This window comes from Abramis brama (assembly GCF_963993115.1).
Source record: "Abramis brama genome assembly, chromosome: 9".
Classification (NCBI taxonomy): Eukaryota; Metazoa; Chordata; class Actinopteri; order Cypriniformes; family Leuciscidae; genus Abramis; species Abramis brama.
The window spans coordinates 34,326,352-34,341,709 of NC_139971.1; the positions used below are offsets into that span (position 1 = coordinate 34,326,352).

The window sequence follows — 15,358 nt, forward strand, 5'->3', positions numbered from 1 at the left end:
GAGTTTTAAGGCCTGTATTTATTCTCAGCATCTAACTGGGATCATGAAATCTGCCGATGACTTGTCACCACTTCCAAAATGTTTGATTAGAAACAGCAACTTCCCGTTTTACACCGTCAGCATCACCGGTTCCTCATTAGACAGAGTTCTTCACTTCAACACTTTGTCACGGCAAAAGAACTAGTCAGTAGGTCAGTTTCGATTCCTAAGCTCTTAAGCCGTGTCCCGTGACTCTGTTGGCCATTACTGTAAATCACAGAGAAGCCATTGGCTATAAAGCTGCAAGCCATCAAAGACCTTTCAGACGGTGTCTGTCTACTATAACAATGGTATTTTTATGGTAGTACTTGTTCAGGGAAAAATACTACTGCTGTTTACTAATTACAAATTAAGAATACTCTTTTGTAGGTTTAAAACTTTTGGGGATAACTATTTATGTAGTCTATTTATCAGTGATTTGGTGGGACTGTATGGCCTACCAGTGGGTGCCCTGTTATTTTTGGTACGATGAAGGCATGTGAGCATCAATCATGTGTGAGCGAGTATATGTGCCAACATGAGTGTTGCAAAGCCCCAGGCCTCTTCTGGAAGAGAAGGGAATCTCTAATTAAGATATCAGTGGTTTTAGTGTTAGTGACGACAAACTTCACATTGAAGCAATCTTAAGGAATTCCCTTTACTGTCTGAGCTCTTTTCCTTTTTAAGTTCTTTTTTCCCCCTTCCTGTGCATTTATTCTGCGGGTACTAACTCTGACTCATGATTCAAAAGCATAATAAGGCATATTCTTTTATCCCCAGCAGGAACGGGTAATTGCTTCCGTATGTCTAGTTTATATTTCTCGCAAAGCTTGTTACATGAGGTTGTGCTTTGCATCTGTGGATGTGTAATACTAGTCATATCCTTTTCTAAGCACATAGGGGACTAAATGTAAAAATGGTATTTCCTATGAGTGTTTTATAACTTGCACTGTGCTGTGCTGATTTGTTTTCTTAAACCCCTCCCGGTTTGAAAAAGGATGTTTTCATCTGTAAGGATATTTGAATCTGAGCACCTGGCATTATTAAGCAACAGTATTATAGGCTGCAGCGTGCCATGATTCCCTCACCCTATTCACGTCGCTGTGTTGTTTTTCCAGCACATAGTCCTCGTTCTATGGGGATGAAAATGGAGGAGAAAAGCCTTCGTGTAGCAGACTACTTTGTTGTGGCGGGACTCACCGACTCCTCTAAGCCCCTCGATGAAGATGTCCACCCTGAAGATGGTGGTCACCGGAGCTCAGCACAGCTCAAGGCACCCATCACTGATGTGGCGGTGGTGATTCGCTCCCTAGGTGAAGAGGTACCTCGAGGGTTTACCTGTGTTGAATGCACCCCTTCTGGACTCTCTGCCGAACTGACTGGAGGAAGTCTCATGGGGCCGCAGATCTTCCTCTGCTACAGGAGAGGCAGAGACAAACCGCCACTCACAGACCTGGGGTAAGGCTTCAGACTTCAGACATGTTTGTACCAAAACCTACTTAAGGTCATTCACACCAAGAATGATAACTGTAAAGATAACTATAATGAAAACTATATTAATGCCCACACCAAAGCACAATAACATTCTGTGAATTATAAGTGCTCTGCAGTTATAATGTCTGTCGCTTTAAATGCTCAAGCTCTTAAAATTCAGGTGGATTCTGATTGGCTTTTAATGTTTTTATCATTTATCTGATTGGCTGTTAATGTTTTACTGTTTTAAACCGTAGTTAACCAGCTTTTGTTCTCTTATTTGCGACAAAAAGATGGTAGACAACGATGTTTCCTAAACCCAGTTATTTTCAATACTAGAAAGTATCATGAAAAAGTTTAGATAATTTGCTTTTTAGAACTTCATGTAGTTATCTTAGCAACATGCTATTGCTAACACTCAATTCAATTGGAATCAACTGTAAGCGAGTCGTGTCTCTTATGCTACTTATACTATTAACTGTGCTGCTGCCTATGTAGGGAGTTTGAAATCACTCATTTATGAGGTACTGTTTATGATGCTGTCTTTTAAGGTAGCTACAAAAATAGGCAGTAGTAGCTCAGTTGGTTTTGGAAACTGTTGTGCTTTCACTTTTGTTCAATATCACTAGGCATTCACTATCCTCATGTCCTTTCTTTCATGATTCTTAGCGTCCTTTATGAGTGGAAGGAGAAATTGAAGCCGGACTGTCAAATAATACAGACCACTCCCTCTGGCCGCCCCGCAAATATCAGTAGCTCCTCTTCTCAAAGGATCTACATCACATATCGGCGTGCCTCTGAAAATCACTCTCACTCCACGCTGGCTGTCACAGATATCTGTGTCATTATTCCTGGCAAGGGAGAGACACCACCACATGCTTTCTGCAAGGTGGACAAGAACCTCAACAGCAGTATGGTGAGGGCTCAGTGCAAGTCACCCGACACCACTGAAAAGACGGTGGTGGAAACCATTAGATGGTGGAAACAATCACCATATTTATAGATAGATATATAGCCAATGAAGCCCATTTCCACCTCATAAGAAAAAAATCATGCTCTAGTAAATCATAATTATATAAAAATAGTTGAAATTATGGCATACTTTGAGATAAAAAATTTTAATTATGACTTTAAAAGTAAAAAGTCATAATTTTGACTTTTTAATCTTTTAATTTTGATTTAGTATGTTAAATTTTGATTTAGGATGTCATAATTTCAACATAATTTTGACTTTTTAATCTCATAATTTCGATTTAAGTCATTTCTACTTTTCATCTCATAATTATTACTTAGTATGTTAGAATTTCAATTTAGTAATTCACAAACTTGAACAAATCTGAAATGATTCATATTTCATAATGTACGCAATGTTGTGATGCCTAAATTCACTTATAAAACAATTAATTTCAATTCAATTCAATCATTTCAACAATTCATTTCAATCATTTAAAACAATTCATTTTAGTTTTTAGTTTTGTATTTTTAAGTTTGACCCTATAATTTTAATATACGGCAGCATAACATTGCCATAACGTAACTATTATTATTGGCTTGACAGTATTGGTCAGAATTGAATTTTTTTTAAGTTGGGTAGTTAGCCAGAAATGATGAGAAATAACATCAGACCACAAGAAGCAGCCATTTATATACCTGTATAAAATTTGAAATCAACTTAATTTCTATTTTTCCTGCTTCTACAGTGGGGGTCCTCTGTGTACATGTGCTACAAAAAATCTTTGGCCAAAACCAACACACTTGCATTCACAGCAGGTACTGTATCTCAGTCTTGAGTTGTTTTTCAGTTTTATGTTTTTGTTGTGGATTTTGCAATGAGCAGCAGGAGGGACAGAATGCGTTTGTAGTGAAAACCATCAGAACAGAGGGATACGATTGCGGATGAGTGAAACCTGATACTCCCAAGTAGCAAGAACGACATGATGTCATTGTTAGGCTTAGTACTCACAGTATACAGATCTAGGCTTTAACTGCTGCCTGTGTTTAGCTCGTCATATGGAAGTCTGGGTCAAGTAATTAATTACAGGGCAAACGATTCTGTGATCAGTAATAATTGTTGTCTTTACCAGTGAGCTCTACAACTTAATTGAGGGTTTGTATGGTATGTTCAGGTCTTTTGTCCAGATACCCAGAGGAGGACTATGATTCCTTTCCTTTGCCTGAATCCGTGCCCCTATTTTGCCTACCGATGGGAGTGTCCATTGAGTGCTGGCCCTCTCACACCAAATATTCTCTTCCTGTCTTTTCAACATTCGTTCTCACAGGCGCCTCTGGAGAAAAGGTACAGGCACAAAAATCCACGCATGAGCATGCACAAATACACACAAACATTCTGATTTTCTGCAGGTTATCTTCTCACTGCAGCACCATCATTCTTTGGGAAAATCAGACACAGTAGAAGGTGAATTGTCTTGTCTGGTTTAGCAATGTGCAAAGAATTTAAAGCAGCTAGAAACCGGTGCAGGTGGAATATCAAAAGCGCCTGTGAATAATGGGCCTCAGAAAAGAATTAAAAATAAGATGAACATGTGTAATTGGCCTGTTTAATAATGCATTGCTAAAGTGCTGTTTGGGTCAGCTCAATTATGTCAAACACATCAGTACACTCGGCTCACTCTCCTCACTGCTGAATGAAGTCTCAAGGCTATTTGTGCTGCAGTATTGTATAATTTATTCATTTAGGTGAGCGGCTTCAAAGAAACATTGCTAAGCTGAGATATCTCTGAACTAAAAGACTGCAAAAATAAATCTTCTGTATCACTTTTTCACTGGGTAGATCTGAGCAAAGCAGATATTGATGGTGATTCCTTTCAAATAGGCTAGAATAGAATGTGGTCTTTAGAATCAAGACAGCTTTTTTTTGTTCTATGAAATGTAAACCAACCCAATTCCTAGAAGGTGTTCATGTCTCATGAAGGTGTATGTCTCGTGCTCTCAGGTTTATGGTGCCGCCATACAGTTCTATGAGCCCTACCCAGAAGAGCGTTTGACTGAGAAGCAGCGATCTCAGCTGGGCCTGCAGGCTAACGGCCTCAGGCCCGATGGATCCATGACAGTCCACACCAACAAAAGCATCTGCCTTCTCTCTCACTGGCCCTTTTTTGATGCTTTCCGTAACTTCCTGACCTTCCTCTACAGATACTCCATCTCAGGTCCACACACTCTGCCCATTGAGAAGTGAGTTCTGAGGACAATTTAGGAGGTTGCTGGGCTAGAGCTGAAATTTAAATATCCAAAAAACATTTTGCGGCCACTATATAGTAATTTGTTTTATATCTTCTGATTTTTCTCTCAGGCATATTTCCCATTTCATGCACAAGGTTCCTTTTCCTTCCTCTCAAAGGCCACGTATCCTGGTGCAGGTGAGTTTTGTGCATATCGTGTCTTTGTTTGAACACTGTCCTTCTTGAATGTGTCATTATGTGGTCAAATAGCTGCCAACACTGGCCCTCATTTCACTTTTTTGTGTGCTTGTTTTTCACAGCTGTCTCCACATGATAGCCTGATGCTGAGCCAACCTGTTTCCTCTCCTCTCCCTCTGAGGTAAGTCAGACACAAGATACACTGAACATGTCTGATGAATGCTGAGCAAAGCATGAAGTGTGGAAATGATACTTCAGCAGGGCCTGGTTAAGTGTTGGTAACTTTATAGCATGTTTAATGTGAGTGGAGGCTCCTAATGCAATATTTTGCAATTGCCTGTATCAGTTAATTTCCTAATCTCATTGCAGATGATCAAATTACACATTGCAGAAACATTCTACTCATTTAAACAGATTACCTGATACTTCCAAAAAAATTATCTTTTATAATTTCGAATGATTCATGTAGATTAAAAAGTGTTTATCTAAATCACTTTGGCAGGATCTAAATTTGGTCAATCAGGTCAAGTTCTATATCAGTTTGTAAGGATGTTGCATTATTCCATGGTTTGTTGAAACAATATAACATTTTGGTTTGGTTTACGTATTATGCATTTAGCAAATGCTTTTATCCAAAGCAACTTACAAAAGAGAAACAAAGCGAATTAGTCAAAGATCCAACACTATTCATAATATACAATGCCAGAAATACATTAGGAAGCAGCTGAAGTGTTTTTTTGTATGTGTTGTTTACATGCCTGTTTTCTTTGCCCACAGTGGCGGAAGGCTCTCTACACTGCTGTTGAACCTCGGCCCGAAGAATGCAGTGACTCTGCTTGTGTTAGCTGTGACTGAACACAAGATCCTGGTGCACTCCTTACGTCCGGCCGTTCTTACCAGCGTCACCGAAGCCCTGGTATCGGTGAGTGGAAGACTATTGATTTTCACTCATGCCTTTACCAATCCTGCATGGTTTTGTCTTGTCATAACTTGTTTTACCTGTCCGACAGATGATTTTTCCCTTCCACTGGCCATGCCCATACATTCCTCTCTGCCCGCTGGCCCTGGCAGATGTGCTCAGTGCTCCATGTCCTTTCATCGTAGGGGTGGATTCGCGGTACTTTGACCTCTATGAGCCACCGACGGACATAAGCTGTGTGGATCTGGACACCAACACTATAACTCAGTGAGTGACCTTTTGACCGCGACATAGTTCTGAATTCCCGTGAGAGCCTCTCCTAACCTCTGACCTTTGACTTTCTTTTACCACATAAATTCCCCAAATAAATATTATAATAATGATCTTTATCATTATGCAGATGGTTAAAAGATCATGATAGAGATATATGAGCAGTGAGGAATGTAGTAAAGATAGGACCTTACCATGTGTTGAACACATGTTCCTATGTTGTTTGTCTGTCAGTATGCAGCTAAAAGTTTGCAAACGTTGTAAAAGCTACATTAAAACATTAAGCAGCCCACAGTTCTGTTTTTTAAATGCTTGGACTTCTTTTTCCCTTTGCTTTTTCCCCTCTTAAATGATAAACACGTGTGGCCTATTTCAGAAAAGAAGAGCGCAGATCCCTGACCTGGAAGATCCTGCCAAGAAAAGCCTGTAAACATCTGATCAACACCCTCAGCAATCTCCACCAGCAACTGGATGAGGGTTAGTGAGGGCGGGTCACTGTGGTGTCAACAGAGAAATGAGTTCACTTATTTTCTGTCCCTTTCAAGGCAATATTAGTTCACTTGACTGCACGGCAAATGCCATTCTAAGTGGCCTTCTACTGTCCTTTTTGGGCTCTGACAGTATCATTTATATTACCTAACAATGTCTTACGAATGCTTGACAGAGTCAGAGCAAAATGCAGTCATCCTTGAGATGTGATGAGATTTAGAGATGGGGGCAGTTGGCTTTTTTCAAGTGCTGGGATATTATCTGGTAGCTGAGAGCTGATTGATGCTTTAGTCTTTGAACCAGTCTTTGAACCCAATTATTCAGTGTATTTTTGGTTCTCCAAAATGTCCTGTACAGAATGTACCATCTTGTAGAACTAGGAAAAACACAGATTATTTAGAGACTAAGTGACTGTGATCCTATATGTTTTATGGAGAACATTATGTGTCCATTGATATGGATGTTTAATAACAGACCGAGCCTATGATCTTTTTGCTGACCTTTTTGAAGTGATGTGAGAGGAGCTTATATAGTATGCCCATATCTCAAATAGATCCTACTATATCTTCATAATTGAGATACGCTATGTATAAAAGACATTGTAAATTAAATGTATATCAGTACATTTCTCTTTGTGTTTTAAAGTTGAATTGTATAAACTACCGTTCAAATGTCTGTCACACAGAAATTATTCTAATGTGCTGATTTGGTGCTTAATCAACAAATTATCAATGTTGAAAATTGTGCTGCTTAATATTTTTGTGTAAACTGTGATACATTTTTTCAGGATTTTTTTAATGAATAGAAAGTTCAAAAGAACAGCATTTATTTGAAATAGAAATATTTTGTAATATTATAAATGTCTTTGCTGTCACTTTTGATCAATGTAATGCAATAAAAGTATTATTTCTATCTCTTTGAATGGTAGTGTGACTTAAGCATCAATTTTCCACAGGATATCAGCTGTGCCGTGAGGAAGGACAGATGGAGGCCTTCATGACCGAGCGGGAACCTGGCAGTGGTGGGAAGAGTCTGGAAACCTTGGAGCTGGAGATCCAGGAGGCTTTTCTGCGCTTCATGGCTGCCATCTTGAAGGGCTACCGCTCGTACCTGTTGCCCATCACACAAGCTCCGTCTGAGAAAGCAACTGACGCTAGTTCACTCTTTGATTTGCAAGGTGAGCAGCCAATATGGACATAATGCTTGAAGCTTTCTCCTGTCACATTGTATCAGGACAGTTGTTTATGTTGTGAACATCAAGGACAGCTGTTATAGTGTTGCGTCATTGGTGTCGAAATGGAAAAACAATGCATTTCACATCCTCAATGTTTTGTTTTGACCACATGCAGCGAGTACACTGTGGTACATTAGTGGAATGCTGAAGCTCAGCAGCTGCTCAGAATACTCGAATCTGGCCCTGTGCCTGTAGAGTCTGGCTTAAATCAGGCTTGAAATTATTGTGGCGATTTTGATAAAGCCCCATTGGAAATTAGACATGCCTGACAGGTCCAACAAACTACAGTGATTAATAGAATGTCTGAGAACACATCTGCAGCCTCTTATGTAATCAATGAGCTAGAGTCTGTTGCATCTTTCACTCTGTCTACACTCTGCCCAGGCTTTCTCAATGACGACATTCTAGCGACTAACACGTAATTCACGACACGCCTTCCTAAATTTGACTGATTAAATGTTTAATCACAACCGACAACTGTGGCAGTAAATTATAGGGATCAAATAATGAATGCGGTCTCCTTTTCTCATTGTAATGGCACATTTTAGACTTGTTGCTTGATGTCCTTGACTTTGAATATGGCTTTTTTTCAGGCTTTTTGAAGAGTCGTGATCGATCACATCAAAAGTTTTACTCCCTCATGACCAAGACTCAGATGTTCATTCGTTTCATCGAAGAGTGCTCTTTTGTCAGCGATAAGGATGCAAGCCTTGCTTTCTTTGATGACTGCGTTGACAAGGTATGAATCCTTGGGTCTATATACCCACTAAGAAATGCATCTCATGCCTTTATCCTGATTAGAGGCCCCACTAGATTCAACATAAACTGCACTTTAAAAAAAAATTTGTTTCAGTTTAAAAAAAGTAAGTAATTGTGCTGCCTTATATTTAGGTTTAGTCAACTCAAATATCAGAGTTTTCACTTAGTACAACTTTCAAGTTGACTAAACTTAACATTTTAAGGCAGCGCAAACACTTTAAGTTGAAACAACAATTTTTTTTACAGTGTTTCTGCTTTTACAAGGCTCACAAAAGGTTGCCATTTTAAACTACACTCCATGCTCTTAGCAAAGAGCATGTGAAAATGCAAAGAGTTCATTTAGTGAGAACACTAAGGGGAAATGCTGTCATTATTACTTGTGTTGTTATGATCCCTTGGGCTTACTATGTCAGGTTATTAATTTTCTGTGAGTTTTGTTCTCTTGTTCGTTCTTTTCTCCTTTCTGGCTTTTCATCCTGTCCTATTATTTTTAAATTTCTCACTACTTTCTTTTCTCTTTTCTCTTTAAACTGTTTACTTGCTTGCTTGGAAAGTTGTTCGGCACAGAGAAAGGAGGGAAGGTGAGTTGCTGAATTTAGTGTCTTTTTACTTCTGATGGGGGGAATATGCGTATAGCAGAACTAAAAATAGTCACCAGAATAGTCACCGTCTTTCACATTCCTGCTGCTTGGAACAGTCTTGAGAAATATTTTGTATTTAATTTTATAAAATTTTGTATATTATTTAATCAAATTTTGTCATTTTTAATTTTTATTATTAATATCTAAAAGCATCATTAAGACTGTTAAAATGAAAAAAATGCTCACCCTAGTTTTTTTACCTTAGTTGACAGACGTGACCTGTTTTGTTATGTGGTCTCACCACTAGTGTGGTGATATGATAGTATGAATTTTGGTTCAGTTGGTTTTGAAGATGTGTGCTGTCTGCCTTCATTATTTAAAAACATTGCTGTTTAGATCAGAGTCTCTGCAGAACCACTGAGATCATGCATGCATAATACATTTTTCTGTGCCATACACCATTTTGCATCTCCTTATGTTCGCAACTGTTGTCCCCTTTCTCGGTATGATTCAGACTGCACGTGGATCTGAAGTTACATCTTCAATGAACCGCCTCAAGTTGTCTCATTTTTAAAGTGCTGACAAATATCTTCTCGGATGACTGTTTTGTACCTTTGTAGTACATTTATATCTTTCTCGACAAGAGCCCACAATTTATTCTTGTTTATAGGCACAAGAGTCATCTCTCACCTGTCCTCTTTACAAGGCTTTGGTGTGCTTGTAGAGATGAATGTGCAGCTCTCTGCCTTACACTTTCCATTATGCTGCCATCAGTGAAAGTCACGCTTATCCTGCTCTGGCCTGTCCTTCCCTTTCGAGAGAACTTTGGAGGACAGTTCTTTAGCACTGTGGTGGTAATGAAAATGACAGCTTGAGTTGATTTAAACTGGCGTGGGTTTGTGGGTTATGTTCACAGAGGACATTTTAAAGGAACTAGGGCAGTAAAGGACAAACCATGTACCGCTGTAGCCTGAAAGCAACTTGGTTATAGTGTGACACCTCAGTGATCCATAACCATTTTTTACCCTGTTTCTGACCATCTGAGTGAACGTTTTGGTGCTGTTTTTCCTTTAAGACTTAATCTACACTATGATTGGCTGACAGCCATGATGCATGTGTGGAAGTATTTTTAAAACTCAGGAGGCCAATAAGGGCATTGAATTGTTTAAATGTATTCTGCAGCAGTGTATAATTACACGGCTCTCTGGAATACTTGATTTTAATTGAACAATTGAACAAGTGGATTTTTATTATTATTAAAACTATTTTTAAACTGTATATTTCACTGTTGTCCCTGGCACCCAATCACCTACACTGCAAGATTCATGCCGATGCACTCTGTGCTCTCTTTCCTCTCACACAATAAAATAACTTTAATCAACTTCTATTTTTGTTTATACTTGGTAAGCCACAAGCAGGATCCAATCTTTGTCCTAAAGATTGTTTATATTGTTTACATATCGCAGTCATTAACAGAAAAAAAATAGTTTTAAAAAAATATGTATTCCATCTTATATATATTTATTTACTTGATGATATGAAAATGGCTCTTAATAAAATGGTTAAAATAGCATTTACATATACCTCCTGACTCTGAGGTAGACAGTTTTTCATCATTTTTTAAAAGACCTGCTTGAACTTACTACTTTGTTAAAAATGGGGAGAAAAATCTAGGGTTTCAGACTTTATTTTGTACCGTATTCACGGAAAGTGGCTTTGGGCATCCTGGTGCGTTACATAGCACTTTAATTGCAGCCACAGTCATCGATGCCGTTTGATTGATCTGAAACCTTCTCAGGGAAACTCATTTGGAAAGCCCAGGAAGAGCTCGATTCTCTCCTGTTGCTCTTATTGTCTGTCTAATAATATTGTAACATATGATCCAAAACCCTTTTGCTGACTCTGAGGATGCTTTACAGAGGCTTAAACTGATTTTCCCTCTATCAATAGATATAAAGTCATGTTTTATTTGATAGCGTTCCTCATTTCCAATGTAGTACAGTGGCATGGGTTTTATGATGCATTTATAGTCCATTTACAGGTCTTGTAGACAGACTTTGTCTGAAGGCTAAATGCACTGTGGCTCCTCCAAGCCCTGGCTAGCCTATAAATTGCACTGGAACGGTTTCATGCGCCTCAAGCAAAACAACATATTAAGCATTAAGTCCAGGTCAGTGCACTTCTAGTGCATCTGTAGCAGATGGGGAGGATTGGATGGAGTCTAGGAGGATAAAAGCTTCTTGGTGCAGATGTGAGATCAGTCGGACACAGCAACGTGGGAGATTATCAGGCTCATTTACACTAAAACTTGTGCTCCGTCTGATCTGAGGTCAGATGATCTGCGCTTAAAGTCTCTTGGCTAACTGCAGCATGTCCAGACAGTGGAAAATCCCTTGGCATGGTTGTATGGCGGAATGTGTGTCTTGTTCCAGATTCAGTTCTCAATTCTGACCAAAAATATAGCTCTGGATTGACATGTAATGAGTCAGTTTAAAAAATATAGTAAAATGGAGCTGCCATAAATATTCTCTCCAGTTCCTCTTTCTACTTCTTATTTTCCACCTTTTATTCAGTGACCACTATTAACAAACATGTAGCCTCTTAACTAAAACATGATCTTTTCTCCATCATGGGTCATCATTGCTTATACTGTGTGTTTTTGTGGAAACGGAAAACAGTCCATGTCTAATAATGTGTGTTTTTACTCTAGGTGGACAGCGATAAGCCAGAGGACACGAGGCTTATTGAACTTGACAAATCCCACCGCAGCGAGCACACGGTCTACATCACCCCCCCAGAGCTGCCGGCACTTCCAGAAGGAGAGGAGCCACCTATGGTTCATAGGTACAACAGACGCTTCTGGCATTCTGGCTCACAAACTCCCATCCACACTGTTATACTGTGCTTATAAACAGTTCACCACACCACACATGGCATCGCAGCAATAGCGTAATCCCCTTCAAAACCTCTCCCAGGATGCAGCGTGTAGAATACACCTCTCTAAGGATCCTTTCTACAGAAAGCAATAATACACACTCCTCCGAGAGCATGTGATTATGTTATATTAAGTGGATCTGTTATTTCGGGATTTGGTATTATTTTGTTACAATGGGATGTGTTGACATTGAAGATTAAGATTGTCCCAAGATATTGAATATTAGCCTATTTTTAGTTATTTTTACGTGGCATGCTGTTCATAGTTTAAAAATCATGAAATATTTTGCCATATTGTTTTTTGTTTTTAAATAATTTGTCATTTAATTTTAGTAACAGATTTCCTATTTTTTTCTTATACATTCTGTGAATTTAATTTCTATTAAAAATTGAAATAAAACATATTTTAATGGATTGTAAAACTGCTACTAAAATTGTTTTAATCTGTTGATACCCTTGAAAGGGTTTTTAATTAAATTAATCCAAATTTATATAAAAATAAATAAACTAAACATATCAATCATTAACAATCAAGTTGAAGTGAGGAAGAACAGTGTTCATACTGTTGATCTCTTACAGCTACAGTGGGTTCCCTGTACTGAACACCCAACTCTGTGAGCTTCAGGATGGTCCCCGAGTCCCCAAAGCAACATCAGCCGTGAGACACATCAGTCCCATCAGCCCAGCTGCCATTTTCAGGCGCTCCCAACAGGTTGGTATTTCAAACACTAATCTCATCCAGATCACACCCCATGATCCCACTTGTCAAGTCTTTCCCCCTCCTCCCTAATGCCCGTTCTCTCTGTGATCCTCCCTCTGTAGGAGATCAAATCAGCCCAGAGGATGGCTAAGACGTACTCCTCCATCCCGCAGATGTGGTCCAAGTGTCTTCTCAGGCATTGTCACGGTCTGTGGTTCATCTGCTTGCCCGCGTATGTTAGTGCCTGTCACTCTAAGGTGCGTGTGCTGCATACTGCCTACGACGTGCTGAGAAATATGCAGGACAAAAAGTTGCAGCCCCCTGATGAGGTAGAGTCGCCTAACAGTCTCCATTGATTGGTTTTGTTCAGTTGTCAGTACAGTTTGTACTGAACCTAGACAGCGGAAATTTCCGCCTGTGTTGTGGTTTTGTAAATAATGGTTTGTTTCTGCTCCAATGGAGGTGTGTTACCGGGTCCTGATGCAGCTGTGTGGGCAGTATGGACAGCCTGTTCTGGCTGTCCGGGTTCTTTTTGAGATGAAGAAAGCCGGAGTGCAGCCTAATGCCATAACCTATGGATACTACAACAGGGTGAGCGCAGTTTTCTTTTGTGCTACATGGAGACAAACTGGAATCTAAAAAATCATAAACATATATACATAAAAGATCTATTCAAAGCATAATTACTTTTGGTTTTGTGTTATTCCACATGATACAAGATGTCATTGTTTGATGCCATTTCCTGCATGTAAATACATGCAGTCACCCCAAAAACTTTTTTTAATTTATGAATTTGAATTAGATCAATATCAAAATGACATGTTTATCCTTCAAACTTTCCTTTTTTCTGGTGTTTTTTCTGGTTTTTGAGGTTGAAGAAATGTCATACAACCTGGCCCAGTTGCATGTGCCTAATTTGACTAGCCTTTACCAAGTGATTAATTTTCGCCAAAATATCATAGTGTTTGAGTGGAAAAACAACAAAAAGACGTCAACAACACACAGTTATTTTACCTAATTTTAAAAGTTGATGAACATTTATTCTGTTATCCAACTTGTGCACAATTATATGGTTAGTTGCAATTTATTTAATTTGGCACTTTTTCTAGTAGCCACAACTAGAACAGACAGAATCAGGACTGATCTGCAACCCATTTTTGGGTCCTAACCACTGCCCTGGCATCATTTTTGTGCAAACACCACTTGGTTTGATATTTTGTTATCTAATGCAACAACAACATTTGTACATTTTAAATGTCAGAATGTACTTTTTACATTTAATGTACCGTACATTTTAAATGTCAGAAATCTGCAAAAACACTATATAGGTGTGTTATATGCTGTTGCTTGAGGGCCTCGAGCTGGCAGCAGATCTGGCATGTTACTCTATCATTCATTACACAAAAGTGTAGACTAGCAACAATTTCCCTGTGGGCTTTACAAGTTGTCCCAAAATACTAAGAGGACACACTCACAGAGACATAAGTCTGGGCAGCTGAGTGTTGTTCCAATTCTATCAAAGTAATTACAGCTAGTCCTTGAGAGACAGCACAATCTACTTATGATAATAAGAGGCGTTGCACTGTAGAATTATTTAGTTAATCTGTGTGTCTTACTGTAGTGTTCTTCTCTCCCCAGGCCGTTCTGGAGAGCACATGGCCTTCCTCGACCAGAGGGGGATACTTCCTGTGGGGAAAGTTGAGAAATGTGGTTCGGGGTGTGGTGCTGTTCAAACAAGTATGGAGGAGGCAGACCACCCACCAGAAAGACACCCATCTCTCTGGTAAAACCCCCAACTCCATTTCACACATTTCACAGAAGTGGACACAGTCTTTAAATAGCCTGCAAAAACAAAGTCAGATCCAATCCAGAAAAATGACACATGATTATGCTGCCTTCTAAGATTGACAAATTGTAAAAAAAAAAACTAAAAAAAAACTGATGATCTCATAATGTACTGTAAAAGCTCCAGAATCCATCCAAGAAAAATCTAAATATGTCTAAATAAAATTAATTGAGACAGATTTTACCCAAATTACCCAATTTACTCAATTATGGCTATTTTTTATATATGTATATGTAATATAATATGACTATTTTACCCAATGTGTGTTAGCTTAGGAACATGCTATCGGCAAGCTCTTTTGAAATCAATTGTCTGAGTCTCAGTGTGCTTCATGTGAGAAGAAATTATGATTAGAATTTGCCTTTGAAGATCCCTTCCAAATTGGCTGATTTTGAGATTCCATTTTGGTTAGGAAGTTCACAATGCAGACACACCAAGGCAGCTCACTAGATTTTGGAACATAATTCATTATTGGGCAATGGCCATAGAGTTTGGGCCAGGTCATTATTTGCTTCATTTATTACTTCTACAAAGTAATAATCATTCTGACTATTTCCACACCAGGACATTTCTGTTAAAAATAGTTATATCATCAGACTAGTTTCTTTGAGACGCAAGCCTAGGCAAAGGGAGCATGGACTCAATATAATTTCGCACTGTCAAAAAAACTTTCCATCATTTTACACAGAGGCAGGATTACTTGAGTTTTGTGCCTGAGGGAAGTACCATCTCCCAGCTACCTCACCCCTCCTCACTCG

The 15,358-nt window shown here is 39.0% G+C and overlaps 1 protein-coding gene across 2 annotated transcripts in view; it reads left to right on the top strand.

Moving 5' to 3' along the window:
* The window catches only part of dennd4a (DENN/MADD domain containing 4A), a 32,428-nt gene that overhangs the window by 3,516 nt on the left and 13,554 nt on the right, over positions 1-15,358 (top strand). The window contains exons 2-19 of one of the 2 annotated variants that reach the window (XM_084124546.1): positions 1,137-1,476; positions 2,161-2,407; positions 3,192-3,261; positions 3,618-3,787; positions 4,445-4,683; positions 4,802-4,868; positions 4,991-5,049; positions 5,646-5,790; positions 5,879-6,054; positions 6,434-6,534; positions 7,502-7,723; positions 8,374-8,519; positions 9,094-9,120; positions 11,831-11,964; positions 12,634-12,766; positions 12,877-13,083; positions 13,217-13,345; positions 14,393-14,537. In XM_084124546.1, coding sequence (XP_083980672.1) covers positions 1,154-1,476; positions 2,161-2,407; positions 3,192-3,261; positions 3,618-3,787; positions 4,445-4,683; positions 4,802-4,868; positions 4,991-5,049; positions 5,646-5,790; positions 5,879-6,054; positions 6,434-6,534; positions 7,502-7,723; positions 8,374-8,519; positions 9,094-9,120; positions 11,831-11,964; positions 12,634-12,766; positions 12,877-13,083; positions 13,217-13,345; positions 14,393-14,537 — 2,740 coding nt within the window. In that variant the 5' untranslated portion in view covers positions 1,137-1,153. The remainder of the gene's footprint in view (positions 1-1,136; positions 1,477-2,160; positions 2,408-3,191; positions 3,262-3,617; positions 3,788-4,444; positions 4,684-4,801; positions 4,869-4,990; positions 5,050-5,645; positions 5,791-5,878; positions 6,055-6,433; positions 6,535-7,501; positions 7,724-8,373; positions 8,520-9,093; positions 9,121-11,830; positions 11,965-12,633; positions 12,767-12,876; positions 13,084-13,216; positions 13,346-14,392; positions 14,538-15,358) is intronic. The other variant, XM_084124547.1, reaches the window with a different exon arrangement.